This window comes from Sabethes cyaneus, chromosome 1 (assembly GCF_943734655.1).
Source record: "Sabethes cyaneus chromosome 1, idSabCyanKW18_F2, whole genome shotgun sequence".
Taxonomy (NCBI): domain Eukaryota; kingdom Metazoa; phylum Arthropoda; class Insecta; order Diptera; family Culicidae; genus Sabethes; species Sabethes cyaneus.
This window is the reverse complement of record NC_071353.1, coordinates 168,351,823-168,373,425: the sequence shown is the minus strand read 5'-3', so window position 1 is coordinate 168,373,425 and position 21,603 is coordinate 168,351,823. Positions and strand designations below refer to the sequence as shown.

Here is a 21,603-nt window from a genome sequence, read left to right as displayed (position 1 = left end):
TTCTTCAGCAGCATAGAGCCGGGGTGGCTCGTGCTGTTTCAAGCACTCGTCTCCATTCAACTCGGTCTTGGGCCACTCGTCGCCAATTTCCTAGTCGTCTCAGAAGTCGCAAATCGTTTTCGACCTGGTCGAGCCATCGTGCACGTTGGGCCCCCCTGTTCCTGGTGCCGGTGGGGTTGTTGAAGAGGACTATTTTCGTCGCACTGTCGTCCGGCATCCTTACGACGTGTCCGGCCCACTGTAGCCTGCTAACTTTCGCTAGATGTACGATGGGAGTCTCCCCAAGCAGTGCCTGTAGCTCGTGATTCATACGCCTCCGCCACTCTCCGCTTTCCGTTTGTACTCCGCCAAATATCGTCCGCAGCACTTTCCGCTCAAACACGGCAAGGGCGCGTATGTCCTCCGTAAGCAGCGTCACGGCTTCAAGTCCATAAAGAACTACCGGTCTAATAATGGTTTTGTACATTGTTAGCTTCGTGCGGCGGCGTATGTTTCCTGATCGTAGCGTTTTACGAAGGGCAAAGTAGGCCCGATTTCCCGCTTGGATGCGCCGCTGGATCTCCTTACTAGTGTTGTTGTCCGCGGTCACCAGCGATCCCAAATACACGAACTCCTCTACCACTTCCAGTTCGTCGCCGTCAACGGTTACCGTCCGTGGGAGGCACGCATTTGTTTCCTTTGAGCCTCTTCCTTTCATGTATTTGGTCTTCGACGCATTTATTTTTAGCCCAATTCTCCTAGACTCCGCTTTCAGTCTGGCGTAGATTGCCTCCGCCGTCGCAAAGTTCCTGGCAATGATATCGAAGTCATCTGCAAAGCCTAGAAGTTGGCTACCCTTGGTAAAAATCGTGCCTCTCGTTTCGATACCCGCTCGTCGGATCACCCCCTCAAGAGCGATGTTGAACAGCATGCAGGATAGACCGTCACCTTGTCTCAACCCTCGTCGCGTCTCGAAGGGACTCGAGAGTGTCCCAGAGATGCGTACGAAACACATCACTCGATCCAATGTAGCTCTGATCAGTCGCGTCAGTTTGTCCGGAAAACCGTATTCGTGCATTATCTGCCATAGCTTGTCTCGATCGACTGTATCGTATGCTGCTTTGAAATCAATAAAGATGTGATGCGTGGGCACGTTGTATTCCCGACATTTCTGCAAAATCTGTCGGATAGTAAAAATTTGGTCCGTAGTTGCGCGAGCCCCCATGAAACCCGCCTGATAATTCCCTACGAAACCTTGTGCTATCGGTGACAGCCGGCGTAACAGGATCTGGGAGAGTACCTTGTAGGCGGCGTTTACCAGCGTTATTCCACGATAGTTGCAGCAGTCTAGCCGATCACCCTTTTTGTAGATGGGACAAACCACTCCTTCCATCCATTCCTCCGGTAGCTTTTCCTCCTCCCAAATCCTAGAAATAACCCAGTGTAAAGCCTTTGCTAGCGTTTCTCCGCCATGTTTATAAAGCTCTGCCGGTAGGCGGTCCTTCCCAGCGGCTTTATTGGTCTTCAGCAGCCTGATTTCTCGTTTGACTTCTTGGAGATCAGGTGCTAGGACATCACTATCTTCCATGGGCGCTCCTAGGTTAATTTCCGTTCCGCCTCCTTCTGCGACTTCGCCATTGAGGTGTTCATCGAAGAACTGCTTCCACCTGTCGACCACCTCGCGCTCGTTTGTAATTAGATTCCCTCCCTCGTCCCTACACATGTCAGGTTTCGGTGTGTAGCACTTTCGAGTTTGGTTCACCTTCTCATAAAACTTGCGCGTGTCATTAGCTCGGAATAGTTGCTCTAATTCTTCACGATCTCTGTCCTCCTTTTGGCGCTTTTTTCTCCTCAGGATCGTGGTCAACTGGTTCCTAGCTCGTCGGTACTTGGCCAGGTTCTCTCTAGTGGCAATACTTAGATAATTTTTCCAAGCATTTTTTTTCTCTTCCACCGCTTGTTGGCATTCCCCATCAAACCAATCATTTTGTGTACTCCGAGGCTCAATACCTAGTGCCGCGGTAGCGGCCTCTCCGATGGCCGAGCGTATTCTGCCCCAACCGTCTTCGAGGTTTGAAGCACCTAACTCCTCGGAAGAGGGCAGTGCCTCATTCAGTACTCGCGCGTAGTTCTCGGCAGCTTGTGGGTTGTCTAGCTGCCTGGTGTTCAGCCGAGGAGGGCGGCTTTGACGTGTCCGGTATACGGTGGACAGCTTTGAGCGCACATGTACTGCTACTAGGTAATGGTCAGAATCTATATCCGCTCCCCGACGGGAGCGTACGTTCGTGATGTTAGAGAAGAACCGGCCCTCTATGAGAACGTGGTCAATTTGGTTCATTGTACGTTGGTCAGGTGATCTCCAGGTGGCTTTGTGGATATCCTTGCGCGGGAAAAAGGTGCTTCGGATCAAATTCCTTCACACAAATGGGTAAATAAAGACCTGAAAAAAATTTTACATTAACACTAGATATACCAGACCAGTCATTTTGACTGGTCGTGCAATTTCAATTTGAATTTTCTACAATAAGCATTAGTATAAGCAGTAAATCAATCGTTTATTAGCATTCCTGGCGTTTTATACTGCAGGTTGCTGTTTATCAGCCTTTTGACTGCATAACTGTTGTAAATTGGCATCCACAATTCTATTTAAATTCTTCTTATCGGTTACTAGCTGCAAATAATCATTGTCAGCACTATAAGAGGGCTAGCAGTAAAGGAGCCGCATATTTTGCCAAAATAGCTATTAAGTAGTATTTAAGGCTACTTAAATGCTCATTGGCTTGCTTTTAAATTGCATTGGAAATGCTTATTGGTTACCTGGGTAGAGAAAAGGATCGTACCGGATATAGGGCACGGGAGGGTACTTTCGGCCCATCAAGCTATTGCTTCTATTTTTTCGGCCTATGGCCTAGTTCTAGTGGAAGAACAGGTGGTTTTGACGCTCTTTTAATAAAAAAAACAGTAGATTACTAACTGTCTTGAGAAAATATTTATATAACATTAAAAGTGTATGTCGGCAAAGTATTTTTATTAACGAAAGAAAAGGAAAATAGGCTGAATTTAGAAGCCGGCTGAAAATACCCTCCCGTACCCTACTAGTCGTTCAAGTAAAATTAAAAGCCTTATTTAAGAAGAAAGCAGCCTGCATCCTCGCCTTCAACTGACGCCCACTCAACATTTTATAATTTCCCCCATTGTGCTCATATCCCGAATAATCGCTATAGATCCCGATCCGGTGGCCCGGTTGCTACAATACCAGCAGCCGGTGTGAGCACGTTAGCATCAGAAAAGTCGATCTACGCCCAAACGCAACATCCAGAAGGGAAGGCGGTGTCGGTGTCTGGAAGGTGCTAAGCGGAAGTAGGCGACTGCGGACGAAAAGGGGGCTGCGAAGTGAAAGAAGAAGCCCAAGTAACAATTTAGGATCAGAAAAATTGAAAATTATTTACGAGCGTCGTAGGACTCACAAATATCGTGAACTAATTGGAAATGAGTTAGTTCTTCTAAAATTGTAATAGAACTAAAAGGAATTCATTTCCATAGTTCACGAGAATTTCAGGCTGATCAAACGCTTTTATAGCTGATTTTATTCAACCTGTGGCTGAACTATGGTTTCGTTTAGTTATAGAAATAAATATTTTTTTTCAGCTCTTAAACATCCAAATCTGGCAATTTTAATCATGCTTCGGGATTGTTAATAGCTGCTTTCGAAGAAGCAATAAAACTTAAGGTGAAGGTCGTCAGAGTCCAGTTGCATTTTTTACTGATTTCAGTACTTTCACGACAAGAACAGAGTTGCTAGTAGTAGGTAATAATCTGTTATGAAGAACTATGAAACGTAGAATCGCGTATCTATTTTTGCTGTTGAACGAGATCCGACAGTAATTCTATTACATAAAATGCTGTTTACGGTGAATTTTATTATCAGTGAATTTTATAAGTATATTTTCGACACTCTACGACCGTTAATTTAATATAATTTAATAGCGAAAATTATTGGTCAATTTCATGCTCAACGTAAATATGGCATCACTCCACATATACATCCGTTTCCTTGGCAACGTACAATAACGATGGTCGCGGATTCGGAATTACAATCGAAATAAAGTACATAAAGTTTTTCATATCAATTCAAGTGAACAGTTTGTGCAAAATCATTACAATACTGTTCGGGTGGTAAACTAAAGTTTTCTGTGTCTCAAGTTAAGTTTCGCGAGTGATGTGACGACTGGAATGGCCGAAAAACATTACTGAAAAATCGTCGGCGAAAAAGTGAAAATATAGTGATGAACATTAACTGGGCAAGAAGCTCAGTATTTAGTGTAATTTATGCCCCAAAAAGTAATAGAACCTATAGAATGGAATAGGCAATGTTTAGAAGAAGAGAAGGGAAGGGTGATATTCGGTGGAGGCTTTCACGCGTTTTTAAATTGCCAATTTGTGCAATGCTGCCAATTCTATTTTTAGAATAAGAATTAGTTCTGCAATGCTTAATCAATGTCTAATCAACCTTTATGCAGCCAAAAAAAATCTAGTTAAAAAATGAAACGCGTCATTTTTTATTTATTTTGTTATGGCGTCGTATGCAATATTTTTAATTTAGAATAACTTTAATTCGTATATGGAAGCTAATTTAAAATGTATGTCGTCTTCTTTCGGGAATTGAACCGCCATTTTCTGATCCGTAAAGCACTCACTGTTTGGTAACCAACGTTTCTTGGACCCCATCAGCAGCTGTATATAATTTGGACACTTACAGCAAAATCAAATGGAAGTGTCCACATTATGTACAGCTGCTGATGGAGTCCTAAATACGTTGATTACCCTATGATCCGTCTTACCTGCATCTACAGGACAGACAGTGAAAATATCTTTACACCTGAAGCAGTCAATACATATATACTGATACTGATATATGTTTTTACTGCCAGTCCAACTGCGAAATTCTATGATCTGATAGTATGTGTGCTATGAGCCTAATGAAAGCTTCTACCAGTTCATAAAGCCACTTTGTCGCTTTAAAGCAGCTGTAAAACAGTATGATGTTTATAGCTGTTTAAAAGTAAATCGTTTTGCAGAAAAATCCGCTATTGAGCTTGTTTATCAGCTTTTGGGAGAGAGCTTATTTGAAAACCTAAAGTAGCTTAAATATCGCTTGTTCAAACACCATTTAAGTGCTTACTTTATGCAGCTTTGATCGCCTTAAACCAACCCGTAAACAACAATTACTCTTGCAATTCAGCTACCGTTGCTACTTGTTCTGGAACGTCCTTCCGACACTATCTACGTCGTCAGCGAAACAGATAAATTGGCTAGATTTATTGAGGAACGTGCCCCGCACTTTTCATAACACCTTCTAGCGCAATGTTTGTTCAACAGAATAGGAAAAGAGGAGACAAGAAATACCATCGCCTTGTCGAAATCCCTTGCGTGATTAAAACGGGTTTGATAACGCGCCCGATATCCTCACACAGCACCAAACACCATTCATCGTGGCCTTAATCAGTCTTGTCAGCTTCCCGGGAAAGCCGTTTTGTCCATAATTTTCCAAACTCTTCATGGTCGATAGTATCGTAGATCACCTTGAAATCTATGAATAGGTGGTGCATAGGGATTTTTTATTCGCGACATTTTTGGAGGTTCTGTCGCAGTACAACCATTAGGTCCGTTGACGATCGCCCGTCCTCAAAACCGGTTTGATAACTTCCGACGAATCTACTTGCGTTAGTCGGCGTTAGTAATCGCTCGATAGTTCTCACTTTCTAACTTGACCCCCTTCTTTTTTATTGGTCATATTACTCCCTCCTTCCACTCCTTCGATAGCTGTTCTGTTCCCCAGATCCTGACTATCAGGTGGTGCAGACAGCTAGCCAACCTATCCGGGCCCACCTTGATAAGCTTCGCTGTTATGCAATCTATGCCAGCTGCCTTGTTGCTCTTGAGCTGCTTGATGGCTTCGATCACTTCACCTATTGTGGGGGTCGGTGCATCATCATAATCCGCCGTATTGGTATTTCGTCTCTGCGCCATGTGGTGCTCATTGAAGTTTTGGTTCCACATTTCGATCACCTCACGTTCATCCGACAAGATCCCTCCGTCTTTATCCCTACATGTTCCGTCTCGCGGCACAAAGCATTTGCGGGATACGTTCAGTTTCTTAAAGAATTTACGCGTTTCCTGGGAACGATACAGCTGTTCCATGACCTCGTACTCCATTTCTTCCAGACATCGCTTTTTATAACGGAAAAACAGGATTTGCTATCTTCTTTTCTGTCTACTATCGTTCCACGTTTTGACGGGTCCCCTGCTGCAGCGTCAACGTTCAACCCCCGCGCTGCATTCTTCTCGTCTAACCAGCCGTTACGACGACTACTCTCAGCGCTGCGCCGTTGATGGCACCCGGAGAGCAGCCTCAAGGCATTGAACGTACTCAGGTAACTTGAGTCGTTCCAGATGGTACCGAATGTCAGTAACAACGTAAACTCTTTCGGGCACTTTTACGATCAAAAAGTAGTGGTCAGAATCGATGTCCGCGCCACGATAGGTTTTAATGTCGATGATATCCGAGAAGTGCCTTTCATCAATCAAAACGTGGCCGATTTGCGCGAGTTCGTCTGTTGTGGTGATCTCCAGGTGTACCGATACGGGAGATTGTGCCGGAAGTAGGTACTTTGTATGGCCAAATTTTGGTGGCCGCGAAGTCAATGAGTCGTCGGCCGTTTTCGTTCGTAAGCGGGTGTACGCAGGACTTTTCAATAACCGGCCTGAATTCCTCCTCCTGGCCTCCTGGCAACTTTCTGGCCATCCTCATAATATGCCTCATAAGCAAAAGTTTGTATTAGCACGTGCTATGATGTGAGAAACGTCGTGATGTTTAAAGCAGAGTTGGGAGTAATACACCTAGGTTTACGGTATAGTAAGGGTTTCTTATGTGTGTACGAAATCACAATACATTTCGACACACACAAGGTTCGCAAGCCCCAGTTGGTGACTCAAAGACAAGGGTGAAGAATCGTTGCAGTTCACAGCAGTCCATCAAAGTTCGGACGATAAGAAATAATTTCAGATAATCAGCGTAAATAAGTTTACAGCCAGGCGGGATAATAATGCACCCGTTAACGAGCACTCCCAGGTTACTCCCCTGCGGAACACCAGACAGGGTAACGAATGACAGCGTAACAAATGTACATATATGACTAAATCGTTTATTTTATTTTCTTATGCCAATACATCTTTTAGCTACGAACTTAATTGACTAGAAAATATTTTATGAGTGCGGATAGGCTGATTCCGACCTATTATTTGCTAACTTTTTCACACATTGTCATACATTTTCCTTTAGCTACTGTTTTTTATTTTCAAATTAACAATGATTCTTTCGATCTATCATAGATTTCACTTGTTACTAAAAGCAAACCCAATTTTGTCCATATTGGGAAAGCTGGCACCACTACGAATGTTATTCACCCTTCCAGCTGATCCCGAATCTCGTCTGGACTCCGACTTGGACCGCGTCAGACTTTTACCCGACGAAGACTCGCTCAAAGTATTGTGCACCGGTTTGCTAGTGATCGATAGGTTCAGTGCAAACTTTAGCTCTGCTTTCAGGGCCTCCCAGGGAGTAACCTGTAACGAAATTAGTTTAGAGATGGAAGAACACTTTGAAACTTGCTCAAAGGGAAAACCTTTTCATCAACGGCCACCTTCCGAACGTTCCACAAAAACTCCAGTATTCCAATTATGAAAGCACAGAAGCAACCAAATGCCAAAACGACGAAAACACCACCAACGTTGTCGATACCCAGCTCGGCTGCACTATCCCCGGCGGCTTTCGTTCCCGGAGCATCACAGCGACCTCCACCGTGTCGCTCTTTCCACCAGCGATTTTTCAGCTGGGAAAGCTTACCCTCTTCCTGCATTTTCAGGACCGCTCCCGAGATGGCAGTTCGATACGGTGAATCTGGTAAATAAAATCCTTTGACAACGGTTCTTTGAACATTGTGCTTCCGGGAATACTTACTGACAGGCATAGCAATTCCGTAACCCTTCGAATCCAACAAACCACCGATTTGCGTCAGCTCACAGTACCGCTCCGTTATGTACTCCAACGAGGTGGACTCCATCAGAAAGGCGTACAGCCCACGACCCTTCAGCACCCGGTCCCGGCCCTCGTCGTTACTCTTCGTAAAAACCGACGGCCGGGTAGACTCCATAGCGGCCCACATCCGCTGGTAGGTACTGAAATTCGAACTCCGAAAGAAGCTCAACGTACTGCCACCCAGCACGGCACCGTACTTGATCTTGCTCTGCTTGGCCAAATCCTCCGCACTTTCGATGGTCGCATCCATACGTTCCATCGTCAAAAAAGCGGCCAAGTTGGCGGTGTACGACGAAAGCATGATCAAAGCAAAGAACCACCACATTCCGGTTACGACACGGGTGGAGACGGCTCTGAAATTAAGAATTGTTGAGTTGGAAGGTTTGTCGGGGGAAAATTTGAGCACCTTACTTGGGTAGAATGTCACAACCTTGACCCATAATGGAACCCATGGTAAGCCAGAGGGCGTTCAGCATGTCCCAAATGTTTTCGACCTCTTCGACGTCTTCCTGCTTGCAGGGATGTGGATTTTCCCAATCGGCTGGAGCCATTCGTGAAAGTACGAATAGAAGTACCGACACACCCAAGTAGGCGGTTGCCATGTAGATCCACACATCCAGTGACAGAGGTGACAGGAAGGAGAACAGATCCTTCGGTTGGGGAACGGGTTTGGCATACAGAATGCTAATTCCCAACGTCATGAAAGGCATCGTAAAATCCACGGCCGTCCGCCGTTCGTACGTTATAGTGAGATCGCAAATGGCAAGGTCGGCTTTCTGGAAGTTGGAGGAAGATTTGGAACGTGTGTTTGAGGAATTTACTGACGTAACAACCTACCCGATCTAGTAAGTGCTTTACCAAGCCGTCCCATTTCTTGGTGACTTTGTTGTAGGATCCGTACTTGCCGTCGGGAACCAGAATCATTCGATATTGGAAGCCCAGTATTTGTGAGATTCCGTCAATTAGATCCAGTGAGTAGCCTTCAAACTGGGCATTGCCCTCGAAGAATTCTCCTTCCTTCTTTTCCCTGTTGAATTATGGAAGAGGATCGAATGAATTTCATTTTAAGAAAGTTGATGGCACTTACTTCATCATCAGAAACGGCGCTCCAAGTCGAGAAGCTACGATGAAAGTTTTGTTCTGCAGGGACTCGACGATTTGCTGATGAACATCCTCCTGGCTGCGGGTGTAGTTCACACCGTTCCGAGGATCCCAGGTGGCAATCTTCTTGAAGCCTTCATGTTGATTCAACTCAATAATATCCAACTGGAAGTAGGTTCGACGGCCATCGTCATCGAAGATGATCGGCCCAGTAATTCCGTGTTCGGTTTTCTACAAACAAATAATTTTTTAATCAAAAAACTACTCATTTTAGGTGTTCCCTTCAATACCAACCACTTTCATGTAGTTAACGATCCTTAATCCAAACGGCCACTGCCGTAAATTTTTATTCCCGCACGACAGCTTGGACGGTGTGATCTCCTCGGTGGCATCCAACTCCCGGATGGCCGTAGCAAAGATCTTAACTGCATCGTTGTATAGCGCCGCCTCGGTCGAAACATGTTCCGGCGAGATTCGGAAATCATTCTTCTGCCTCGCCTCGCCCTGTTCCCAGTCATGGACGGCATTCTTAATCTCGAAACTTTTAGTGTCCATCAGCCGGATGGCTGTGATGTTCGACCGGAAGTACCGGAACTCATCGAAATCCAGCGTGTGGGCATCGATCGACGTAATGATGTAGTTCTGATACTCTTCCAGCATTTTTACTTCCTTCGCCTGGCGTAGAATGTCCAAAATCTTGCTCGGATCGACTTCCAGTATGATATGGCTTTCGCCTGACGATTGAATATCCTTCAACAGCGGCCGATAATCCGGATCGTCGTCGATCTGACGCACCGTGATGGGACTATCCCCAGGTCCGTGTATCTGCAGAATATCCTTCAACCGCATCAAACCCTCATCGCTATCATAAATGATCGTAAAACTCTTCCAACTGTAGTCCACGATCAAATCCCGCAGCGCCTGCGACAGCACATCCGCATCCGGGTACAAATTGATCGTCATCGCCTGCAGGTCCGGATCGACACCGCCCAACGGTTCCGGATCCCAGTGCGTGATGATGTGCGGTATCTCGATGGTCCGGCAAACGGAACTAACGATGCCGGCACTCAGCAGCGAGCTCGGGCCGAAGATCGCCGTTACCCCTTCGGCCGCCAGTTCGCACGTTCGCCGCTCCATCCGGAAGCTGTCGTCCATGTTCGGCACGAACCGAATCAGCGGCACCAGCTCGAAGTGCTTCTCGTGCATGTTGATCCGTTCGATCGCGTACCGGAACGCGATTACCGCTTCGTCCGCGCTGTCCCGGAAGATTGCACCTGGTAAAAGGGGCAGTTTTTTGCATTATAAAGGTCAAGATAACAAAACATGAGGTTGGTCTATAAATTATGTTGAAAACATGGTGATTTCTTATAACCAAACAAAATAAACGAATGGTTGCGATGGCAACGGTTTCCGATCCGACAGAGTCAGTTCGTTTCCCGATTGCTGCGCGCGATTGGATTTGTTTGACAACAAATCCATTCGGTAGCTTTCGCTACCGACAACCACGTGTTCAGTCGGCTGGACTCGGATCGGTTCGGTAAAAGTTGCGCACGCAACTTTTCCCACTAAAAATGGCGTCTCACAAATCAACATTTTTCTCTGCGTTACCCAAAGTCAAAAGCAAAAGTGAAATGTTAATGAGGGCTTCACTATAATCATATCTTTTTCGTTGAGAAAACTATCAATCAAACAGTTCACGGATAATTCCACAATCTCTGCACCATTGCTGACGACCACAACCCTCGGGAACAGACGCGACTGCCGCCATTTTACTTTTTCCACTGCCACCGATCGAAGCAATCGATTTTCCACCAATTACAATCGATTACAGCCCCTCGGGATTGGATTGGATTCGATTCACGATAGCGTAAACAATCAAGCAAGCGTAATCAAAACTTACCGATCGGAATTTCCCGCTTGCTGCGTACGCAGCAGCACAGCAACGCACCGACGGCGATCGACAGCAGCAGTCGGAACATTTCCAATATGGCGCCGTCTCTTTTAGTTTACTGACTGACTAACTTTTGATCTTTTGTCAACACTCCCAACAGCAGAGGCCAGAAACCGAACGTGCGTCGTGAGTGAACGTCCCGCACGAAGATCACCGGCCGACTGATCCGGGTGGGGAAAAATCGCGCCGTGAAAAGTCGCTGTACTCCTGTCTGTGCACAGTGTGAGTTTTCATAGCTCACCGAACCGACGAGGCGCGCCGGTTGGAGGGTGTAACGCCGTACGGTGTGCCCCGCGAAACAGGTGACGATGCTCTCTATGGTAGACTTTGACCGACTGACTGAATCAGCTGCTTCCGTCAGCTGTTGACACGGTTTCGGGCCGAAAACATGGATTTATTTTTAAATCAAGTGTTGTTAAACACATTGATTGGCAGAGGAATGGTTCGGGATGCAGTTTCCTAGCAGGCGTTGAATGTGTGTGCTTTAATGAAAACTAGTTTTATGGTATGCGGTTCTATTTTCGCAAAAGGTTCTATCACATGTTGATCCGAATCAGGGCTGATTCGAGACAAATGATGTAAACCGTACATTGGCGATAATCGGGGCTTACTGTATCACACCCATATAGCATGTGGAAAAAGTGAAATTCAATTTGCAGATTATTTCCGCCTAACTGATTCTGAACGTTTGATTGAAATCAACATTTTAGTAAAGGTAGGTCATGTAGCACTGCTAATGTTCGATGTTACATGTGTGTTGCAGTATGCTTGTCAACTAACACGACTAAAATATACATTTACCACGTGCAAAACAAGTCGAGGCCTACTACAATGTTTACGCCGACGAATATGATGATTGTGACTAATTTTATTTTTATCTCTAATGAGCGAAGCCTCCTATCCTATATTTAAATAGTTACAGCACAACTTTTAGATTTAGATGAATATTTTGATTAGGTACGAGCAAATATTTCTCAACATTAGGTAGGGTTTATTTCTAATTCCCATCGTAGTAAGGAAAGTCACTCTAATTTTCATCATTTCTTAGGAGGATTTAATGAATACTCCAAAAGTTCTGCTGCTGATTTGACTAAAACACACGGATCGGAAGGCCGTGCCCCTTGAAATCACTAAAAAGCGATTATTAAAGCATTTTATTCAAATTACGCAACTGACTTTATATCTTAAATTCGTCGTACCGTTTTAAAATCCGTCCATCAAAATTTTTCATCGTCCGAACTAAAAATCACAATAATGTTTACTAAGCTAGCGCGCATAACAAATGTTATTCTGCAAAATTTCTGCAGGTCAGGCAAGTTTTCCTGGCTGTAGAATAACGACAATGGCTTGCATGAGCTATTTTCATTTTTGAATGACGGAAATTAGAACGATTAGTCGACATTTTCTTCTTCGTCGCTTGAAAAAACGCAGGAAATTTGGTTAGTAGGACTTCTTTAATGATAAAAAGGATTTAAATCGATCTCAGCTCACTTTGATTGATCGCGTATGATAGACAACAAACTAAAATATTAGAAAATCACTAGTTTTGAATTGTGTGTCATAAAAATGCTGATATTTTTAATAATTTGTGTTGGACAGGACGGAAATAGGCAATTACGACGAAGCAGCAACATACCCTACTGTGAATAATTGTAACGAAAATCACCAGTTTTCTGAAGCCCTGAAGTGAAAGGATATTCAATACGATGAATACTTCCTTTCTTCTTGGTAGCTCTGGTGAGATGATGGATGGTGGACTTTTCTTCATGAATATAAATATGAATATAGGGTACTTACACCTACTGCAGCAGCACGTCCATTCATAGTAATGAGCCTATCATGTCAAAAAGAGTTGTGCATATTAACGATTGGTCTTGCTTCCCAACTCTTGTATGAAGGACTAAGAATAGGAAATTTGTCGGCAAGCAACATATTTTACACATCCCAGGGATTATAAGAATCTCCTTCCAAGGGCTAACTAGCTTGACTCTTCCGGAACTCAACTGTCCGATTGATCATCCAAACCCAAAGCAACTGCCCAGCAATTACCGGCTCGTGAAGACAGATGACATTTTGCCCTCCAGTAATGCGATGACTCAAACTGCTGTCCCAGTGCATCGTCTTATTCAAGAAGTATTACTAGTATATTGTTATCACTGCTTCTTCCGGACGAGACCACAGAACGTCTTCATACGTCTTCGCCACTCTCCACTTTCCGTTTGCACTCCGCCAAAAATAGTCCGCAACACCTTTCGTTCAAAAACGGCAAGTGCACGTATGTCTTCCGTAAGCAACGTAACCGTTTCAAGTCCGTAGAGGACTACCGGTGTGATTAGCGTTTTGTACATCGTCAGCTTTGTGCTGCGGCGTATGCTCCTTGATCGAAACATCTTGCGAAGGGAAAAGTAGGCTCGATTTCCAGCTTGAATGCGTCGTTGGATCTCCTTACTCGTATTATTGTCGGCGGTGACCAGAGATCCCTAATATACGAACTCATCAACCACTTCCAGTTCATCGCCGTCTATAGTCACTGTCCGTGGGAGGCAAACGTTACTTTCTCGGGAGCCTCTTCGTACCATATATTTGGTTTTCAACGCATTAATTTGTAACCCTATCCTCCTAGCCTCCGTTTTTAGTCTGGCGTAGATTACCTCCGCCGTCCCACGGTTTCTAGTAATGATGTCGAGGTCGCGCACGTAGCACATCACTCGTTCCAGAGTAGCTTTGATCAACCGCGTCAGTTTGTCCGGAAAAGCGTATTCGTGAATTATCTGCCATAGCTGTTCGCGTGCAACGGTATCGTATGCTGCTCTGAAATCTATGAAAATATGATGCGAGGGCACGTTGTACTCTCGACATTTCTGAAGGATTTGTCGGAGAGTAAAAATTTGATCCGTAGTAGCACGGGCTAGAAATTCTCTTGCTATTGGGGATAGACGACGCAGCAAAATCTTGGAGAGCACCTTGTAGGCGGCGTTGACCAGCGTAATGCCGCGGTAGTTACAGCAGTCTAGCCGGTCGCCCTTTTTGTAGATGGGACAGACTACGCCTTCCATCCACTCCTCCGGTAGTTTCTCTTCTTCCCAAATCCTTGAAATCAGCCAGTGAAGTGCCGTTACTAGCGGTTCTTGGCCATTTTTGAAGAGTTCTGCCGGGAGTCGGTCCTTTGCGGCGGCTCTATTATTCTTCAGCTGACGAATTTCTCGCCGGCTCTCTTCGAGATCGGGAGCCGGCACGCTGTTGTCGTTTGTAGGTACTCCGAGGTTAACTTCCATTACGTCTCCTGCTGCTATATCATCGTTGTGATGATCATAGAGGAACTACTTCCACCTGTCGACCACCTCGCGCTCGTTTGTGATTAGATATTCTCCCTCTTCCCTATCACATGTCAGTTATGGAGTGCAGTCTGGCGCTTTTTCCTCCGCAGGATCGTGGTCAACTCATTCCGTGCTCGTCGATACTTGGCCAAATTCTCTCTCGTGGATATGTTTAGATAGTTTTTCTAAGTTGTTTGTTTTAGATTTAGCGATAGAGAGCGCTTGTTGGTATTCCCCGTCAAACCAATCATTTCGTGCACTCGGGGTTTCCACACCTAGCAGCGCTGGTGTGGCCTCGTTGACGGCCGAGCGTAAGACTGTCGCAGTGGCCTTTTAACCCGATGCCCTACTGGCATTCAGAAGAAGTGCTCTAATGGCGTTGTTGAATTCATTGAAGTACAGGTTCTATTAAAGCTATTAAAGGGCGGTTCACCAAAAAAAAAACCTAGAACGAGAACCTCAAGGTTTTCAGGTTCAGCAGACAGTTGCTTAAGTAATCTAAAGCTTAGGTAACTCTCAGTCTGGACCAGTAGTGTATCGAAATTTTCCTTGACTGTTGTACCTATAGTTTACTTGAGGTATTTTTAAAAGACTTTACGGTGGGCTCCCATCAGACACCGAAGTTCGGAGGGCAAGATATCATAAATTTCAACTGATTTCTTTCGATTCTGAGTTCGAAAACGGACACTAATGAAGCGTGCAAGTCGTGGGCGAAATACGTATCTGTCGCGAATAAATATAAATAGTAGAATTTAATTGGAATAGTTTTTCTAAATTTAAATTCAGGTGATTTCTTTCTTCCAGGCAACACAAAATGACGGCATGTTGAAATTACAGGGATTACAATAGACTCAGAAGTTCGGCTAATGCTTGGGAAGCTGTAACAAAGTTCCAATGGGACGGAGGACGGAGCCAGAGATATCCAATGAACCGCTATCATGGAATCATTTCATAAAAAGCACTGGTACTTGTACCTTTGAACCATAGAGGTGTTGGACAAAAGGAGACTGCTCAACCCCTCTTATTAATGTAGTGACGTATCTGGTTTTGGGTTATTTTTAGACACACTAATTGTGCCTCTTCCTCCGTGAACTGTTGAAATCGCCGACCGAGAAGTTTTAATCTAACTTGTTTTTACTTTCAGGACGACGACACTGTGCAGGCCCTTACGACTTGCAAGGTACTGCGCGTGACGTTGTTCGTCTGTCAGCGTGTTAGCTGCGATTCTCAGCGCGGGTTTTCGGAGAAAGGCTCCGTTCCTATGATATTCTCCCTTTCCACCCTTTCCCCTCCATTTCCCAAAAAAAATCATTACTTTCCCCTACCGTTCCTTCATCAATTGTAGGACCACCGTTTCAGAAAATATTAATAAATATGTTTGACCGCATTCCAAGGTCAAAACTAAAAACTCGAGGTTGGTCTAGATTCATTTTGTCGTTCTGTGAAGACAAGAAGACGATTAAAAAGCGTAAAAATTGTCATCTTATGCATCAACATGAAAAAAATGATTACGAAAAAGAAAGAATGCACGACAGAAAGACGACGAATGGACAACAAAAAGACAAATAAAAGACAGAAGTTTTGTTGACTGGCAAAAAAGTGAATATGAACAAAAACCAAAGACAAAAGACAACGAAAAGAAGTTGAAAAGTCAAAATTAAGACGACAAAAAGAAATATGAAAAGACACCAACAGATGACAAAAAACTAAGAGGCTAAGACTAAAAGGCAGCGAAAGGACAGCGAAAAGACAACAAATATATGATGGAAAAGCTTAAGAAAAGACAAATAAAAAAGATGAAGATGAAAAATACGGTGAAAAGACACCAAAAAGCGCCTTCACATGAAAAAACGCTAAGAAGCGCAACAAATGTTACAGAAGACAATAGAAAACGATGAAAAGTCAATAAATAGAAGCAGCAACGGTGATAAAACGGCGATAAAGTCGGCAAAACAATGGCAAAAACAGTCAAATGACGAATGACGACAAAACGTTCAAAGAGCGTCCGCTTCCAGGTCACGAGCAGCTCATAACGGTGATCAAAGTAAAGGACAATAATGTTGCAGCCGGTCAGATAGTGCGATGGCCTAACACGGGGGAACCTGAATTTTGGACAACAGCCTGATTAGCGTGCACGCATCGACGAACAACGAACCCAATTACGTTAAGGCAGAGTTCCATGAGTTTCTTAGAAGTGGTATTGAGAGGAAGAGTACCCAGAACATAATGACATAAAGGACGACATCGAGCACAATTTAGTCTTCAAGGCAGCGTACGATTCAGTTCCCCTATTCTGAATTTCGAACGGATTGGTATTTCGAACGAAAGTGGATGGTATTCTTTATTCCGCCAGTAAAATCAAATGGGCAAATTAACTAGATCGAAACAAGACGAACGAAATAAAGATTCGTTCGAAATATAGAATAAAGGTGAGTAAATCGAAATAAATTAAGGCGTATTATGATTGCATATCGCATTCAAAAGTAACTAATTAGGTTGATCAGGTTGCTGGTTCCGCGTTAAACAACGGTGTAGTGGGTGAAACATTGCACTCACTTGTGAGGTGTGAAGGTTTGAAGCAAGGCGATAGACCGTCGAATCTACTGAATTCACTAACATAGCATTGGAAGGGCAAGCGTCCAGTGAAGTGGTACCACTATTACGAAGTCTCTCATGCTTCTAGGGTTTAAAGACAACATCTATATCACCAATGTAAACTGTAGAGCAGTAGAAGAGGCTTTCAGGCCCCTTAAGACGGAATCTGAGAGTGTTGGATTTGTAGTAAACTCTGATAAAATGAAATGTATGTTGCCTAGCATAGAGCGTAATCTTGTATATATGCTTGAGTCGTCCGTGTTTGGAAAGCACAGAAATCGGGAAGAAAGCGTAAAGCGTACAATTTCATTGTCAAATTATATATTGAAAATACTATCTTTTTTTCAATGAGGATCAATTCGAAGAAAAATTTCCTATCGATTAATGCCAAAATCTTGTTAATCGGCCAAAAAATGAAAGAGTTATATGATTTCAGATCCCAACCGCTTTTCAGTTTATTTTACACATTTATTTTCTTCTAGACGCAGTCCCATCAAAATGGATTCAAAGCGAACAAACATTCAATCCATTACTAAGAACATCGAGTATGTTGCAACGATACCTATATTTTAATATTCTATTCCTCCCCCTTTAAAATACACACATCAAATTCCTCTCGATACAGAAAAGCTTTAATCTAGTATGTAAAAAAAGCTTCACCGCGTTATCTCGAACATAAAAGTCTCCATTAGGGAAGCTTTCCCTGAATTCTGCAGACACAGCGACGACGGCACTTACCGACCGTACCGCTTGTGAGCATAACTTTCCGCAGCACGTTACTACTGGGCTGACACTTGTGTCTCCAGCAAACATAAACAAACCTTATCAGCCAGAAGTACTAATCTGTATATAAACAACGCATTCAGTGGATCGCGGTTGGGAGCTGGGAAAATGCGCATGGTCATTTCCTTTACTCACACACAGCCAACTTGGATGCTTGATCCTGCTGTCAAAAGCAAATGATAACGTAAACAGAGAGAGGATGATGGGGAGAGCTTTGTATGTACGTGTGTGTGTGCGTTTTGTAAGCGAAAGGAAAAACGGAAAAGCGCACTTTTATCAACTACTGGACCACTGGCAGCATCCTCAGTCGGAGATAAACGGTCGCGTCGAGACATTCGTTGTGCTTTCGCGGAAACCGGGAACTGTTTTGGGCTGTTCTTTGGTCCTTTGGTTCGTTCGTAGGTGTTTGTGTATGTGTGCATACTACGGAGTAGTAAGCTCGGTGGCTCACTGCTGGTGTTGGTGCAATCAATTCATCTGCTATAGTCGGGAGTCTGTCAAAGGCGGAGAAGAAATTTAATGGACCAGAAATGTAAAGTGTCAGAAAGTGTGTGATTTTTCCTGGAATTTTGCGGAATTTTGAGGTGTCCCCGGATTAAACGGTTGTCGTGTCGCGGTGGAGAAGTTTCCTCTTGCGTGGTCCGCGAAAGATTGCGTGTGTGAAATTCTGCGGGAATGATCGTTCGGTTTGTCTCCGCAGGGCAAACATGTAGGTAGTGGAAAAGATTAATATCCTGTTTTGGGGCGGTGGTAACGTGCTGCTGGTGGCGTGTGCTTGGTAATTCTACGCTGAAGGAAGCGTAAGCAGGCGGGGGCTTCCGAGCGAGTGTGTGCTTTGTTTGGGGGGCCTGAGATTGTCTTATATTTTGGGAACGGAAACGGATTCGTGATGCGATTTGCTGCGCTGTTGAAACTTCTAGCTGTCGGAAGCTGGATGCTGCTTGCGCCGCGGCCGAGCGGGGCTCTGCCCGACATCATCCGGATCGGTAAGTACCGGGAGAAAGCGAAATACATTCAGCCTGTCTGAACTAGTTTCCGCTGCTGGCTGCTGCTAGCACCCTTGGGGAAGACGAACGACGCACATTTACGTGAAAAGCTAGAAGCTGAAACATCATGCATTTATTAATAGACGTTTGAGATATGATGGAGCATCATCGCTAATCTGTTCCCTTACAGCCCGAAGCTCTCCGACTTATATATATTTATTATCATCTCATTGCGAGGACTTTTATGCTCTTTTGGGACGGACGATGTTGGGCACAAAAAACAGAAGCAATGGAGCATGGATTTGGCCTTATTTCTTGTGTACATATCTACAAGCTACTGTGTAGCAACTTTCGTCAGCTGTCACGGGCCACATCCGCTAGTGTTGTCGCTCACAGCGCCGGAGGCGCTTTTTCTTCTACCCCTTGTTCGCGTTTACTTTGTTTCGATACACCCTTTGGTTTCTGCTGGCACTGGCACTGGCACCGACGACAGAACATAGCAAAAATTATCCTTTCACTCGCTGAGCCACAGCAAATCGGCCGGAATGATGGATTGATGGATGACGATGTTGGATCTCAGCAGGCTGGATCATTGCGGAGTATTTTGCTGTCTGTTTCGTGCCATTAAAAAAGGGTATAAAGTGAGTGCGGTTTGCTTTGTTGGGGATGAGTTTCTGCTGATTTACCATGCCACTCCACCGCCAGCCACAGCCATCGGAGCGGCCTGTGCTGAGGGAACGCATGGTCGATGGTGAAATGATGCTTTTGGCTGTTATGTTTTCATGGTTGTTTATGCACGTGATGAAAATCCTTTATTTTTATGTCGGCGAAACGTAAAAAAGTGCATAAAACATCTAAATAACGACTGGGTGGTGAAGCCGCATATGATAATTACTTTTTAAGGAGAGTAGATTTTAAGGAGATCTGATTAGCCAGATTCTTTGTATTCGTGGCACAAACAAAACTTTTATGATGTTTATAACTTTGCCTCCGCAGGAGGTCTATTTCTGTAGCTCCGAGAACCGCAATATAAAACAATGGTAAGTTTTATTTACATTAAATTTTAAAAATCAGAGGGGTTGTATTATAGACATTACCTTAAATAAGAAAACTTTTTTCCGACTTTGACCCATGTGCAGCCAATATAACATTAATTAAATTAAAACAGGAGTAAAAATAACAATATGTTCTTCCTAAACAACCAAAACCATTTTCTATTGTTGTTGCTTATCATAAAACCAACAGTTTTTTGTGTCCTTCAGCACAGATATGGGTCATTCTATGCGAAGTGTCCCAGCCCGTGAAGCCGACCTTCTCAGATTTCAACCAAATTTTGTAAGATTGTTCGTTTCAGGTCAGTAGGAAAACCCCTAAGTTTGGTGCCGATTGGATCTCTACTCGATTAATGGGATCACGTTCTTTTTTTTTAAAGAAAAGACCCCTTCTTATAAAATCCTCTTATTTTCTTTTGTTTATATCTAGGAAATATTAGGTTTACAAAGAAAATATTTTGATGTTTTCAAAGGAAACTGTCCAAGGAACCCAAAAAATATAGCAGTCTTTAGCGGAAGAGCTGCCAATTATTTTTTGATTCGATTTGAAAACCAAATTTGCGTTTCTCTCTCAATGAGTACAATTTGATCTTAAAAAACCATTTCCTTGATTTTCTTTACATAAAAATCAAAGGTGTTCTATGCCGATCCAGAGCATTATTGCGCTGTCGTATACGTCCCTGAATTAAAATCATTGTATAACAAAACGAACTTTTGGTGTGTTAACACTGGGATTGTGTTAACTTGCTTCCTTTTGGTTGCCGACGATCAGAAAAGCTACAACTATACTCCTGCTGGGCTGTCGTTGCCACACAATTAGCGAATATAGCCATAATAATGACGAATGTTCGCGAATGTTCTCCCGAAAAATACATTTTAATACTGCAATCGTTTTCAGAAACGTCCCAGAGAAACCAGAGAAGTCCGTTTCGTTATTGTTTTCCATATGCGTCAGACCGTGTCCGTCGCACGCAGTGATCCAGTGTGCTATGCGTGATGTATGAGTGCAGGCAGTTTGCAGATACTAATTCAACATTCAACATGTTGCGTTTGAAATGAAATTGCAACGAAACTAAAAAAGATAGGCGTTTCACGTCAAAAAACGAATTGTATCAAATCTCAAATGTGGTCCTCTATCACCCCCTGAAATATCACCAATAAGCTACCTAACATCCTGTATTTGCGTGTTGTTTGCATATACAACTACTACTTTTAAGTGGTTAAGTATGAAGAAAATGTTATTTACGTGTAAAATTAAAAGAAGTGTCCCTAAGTGGAAACCTTGGGGAACCCCAGATGTGACTTGAATTGGGTCAAAGAGGGCATTTTGAAAGCTAATAATTTGTTTGCGTTCCGCTAGATATGACTGAAGCCATTTCAAGAGTTTCGATTCTATTCCAATTTTTGCCAATTTGAATTGAAAATGAGTCAATATGAGATGCATATGAGACCTTCCAACCGCGTTCGTGAGTGCTAGGAAATATAGACATAGTTTCTTCGGCAAAGTTATAAATATTGTAAAAACAAGCAACTTTGCTGAAGAAATAAAATTGCTATCTTCATCGAGTGCTGAACTATAGGGCATATTCTTTGAAATTTCTTTAAAAATTAGTTTTTCATTCTTAGTTTTTGTTAGTTGCATTTTACAAGAACAAATTGTTCTAGGCAATTATCGAAGCACTCAAAATACACGTTTTTGCCGAAGACCGCAAATCTCTTGGACCTTTACTTGCTGAGTTAT

At 43.7% G+C, this 21,603-nt stretch overlaps 1 protein-coding gene across 1 annotated transcript; it reads right to left on the bottom strand.

The window, feature by feature from the left end:
- Nucleotides 1-7,374: 7,374 nt before the first annotated feature.
- Nucleotides 7,375-11,157, bottom strand: LOC128733144 (glutamate receptor ionotropic, kainate 2-like). The gene is made up of 8 exons (XM_053826772.1): nucleotides 11,079-11,157; nucleotides 9,473-10,452; nucleotides 9,165-9,409; nucleotides 8,915-9,104; nucleotides 8,489-8,853; nucleotides 8,000-8,430; nucleotides 7,665-7,939; nucleotides 7,375-7,605 (listed from the first exon to the last, which is right to left on the bottom strand). The coding sequence occupies exons 1-8, from the start codon at nucleotides 11,155-11,157 to the stop codon at nucleotides 7,375-7,377; spliced, it is 2,796 nt and encodes a 931-aa protein (XP_053682747.1).
- Nucleotides 11,158-21,603: the final 10,446 nt, after the last annotated feature.

What these genes read in the sequence shown, in the direction of transcription:
- LOC128733144 (XM_053826772.1), bottom strand. Translation starts at nt 11,157, where the DNA reads ATGTTCCGACTGCTGCTGTCGATCGCCGTCGGTGCGTTGCTGTGCTGC. An exon ending in TAAAGCACTTACTAGATCGG is followed by an intron (nt 8,854 to 8,914) that starts GTAGGTTGTTAC and finishes TCCAACTTCCAG; the next exon opens with AAAGCCGACCTTGCCATTTG. An exon ending in CGGAATTGCTATGCCTGTCA is followed by an intron (nt 7,940 to 7,999) that starts GTAAGTATTCCC and finishes TTTATTTACCAG; the next exon opens with ATTCACCGTATCGAACTGCC.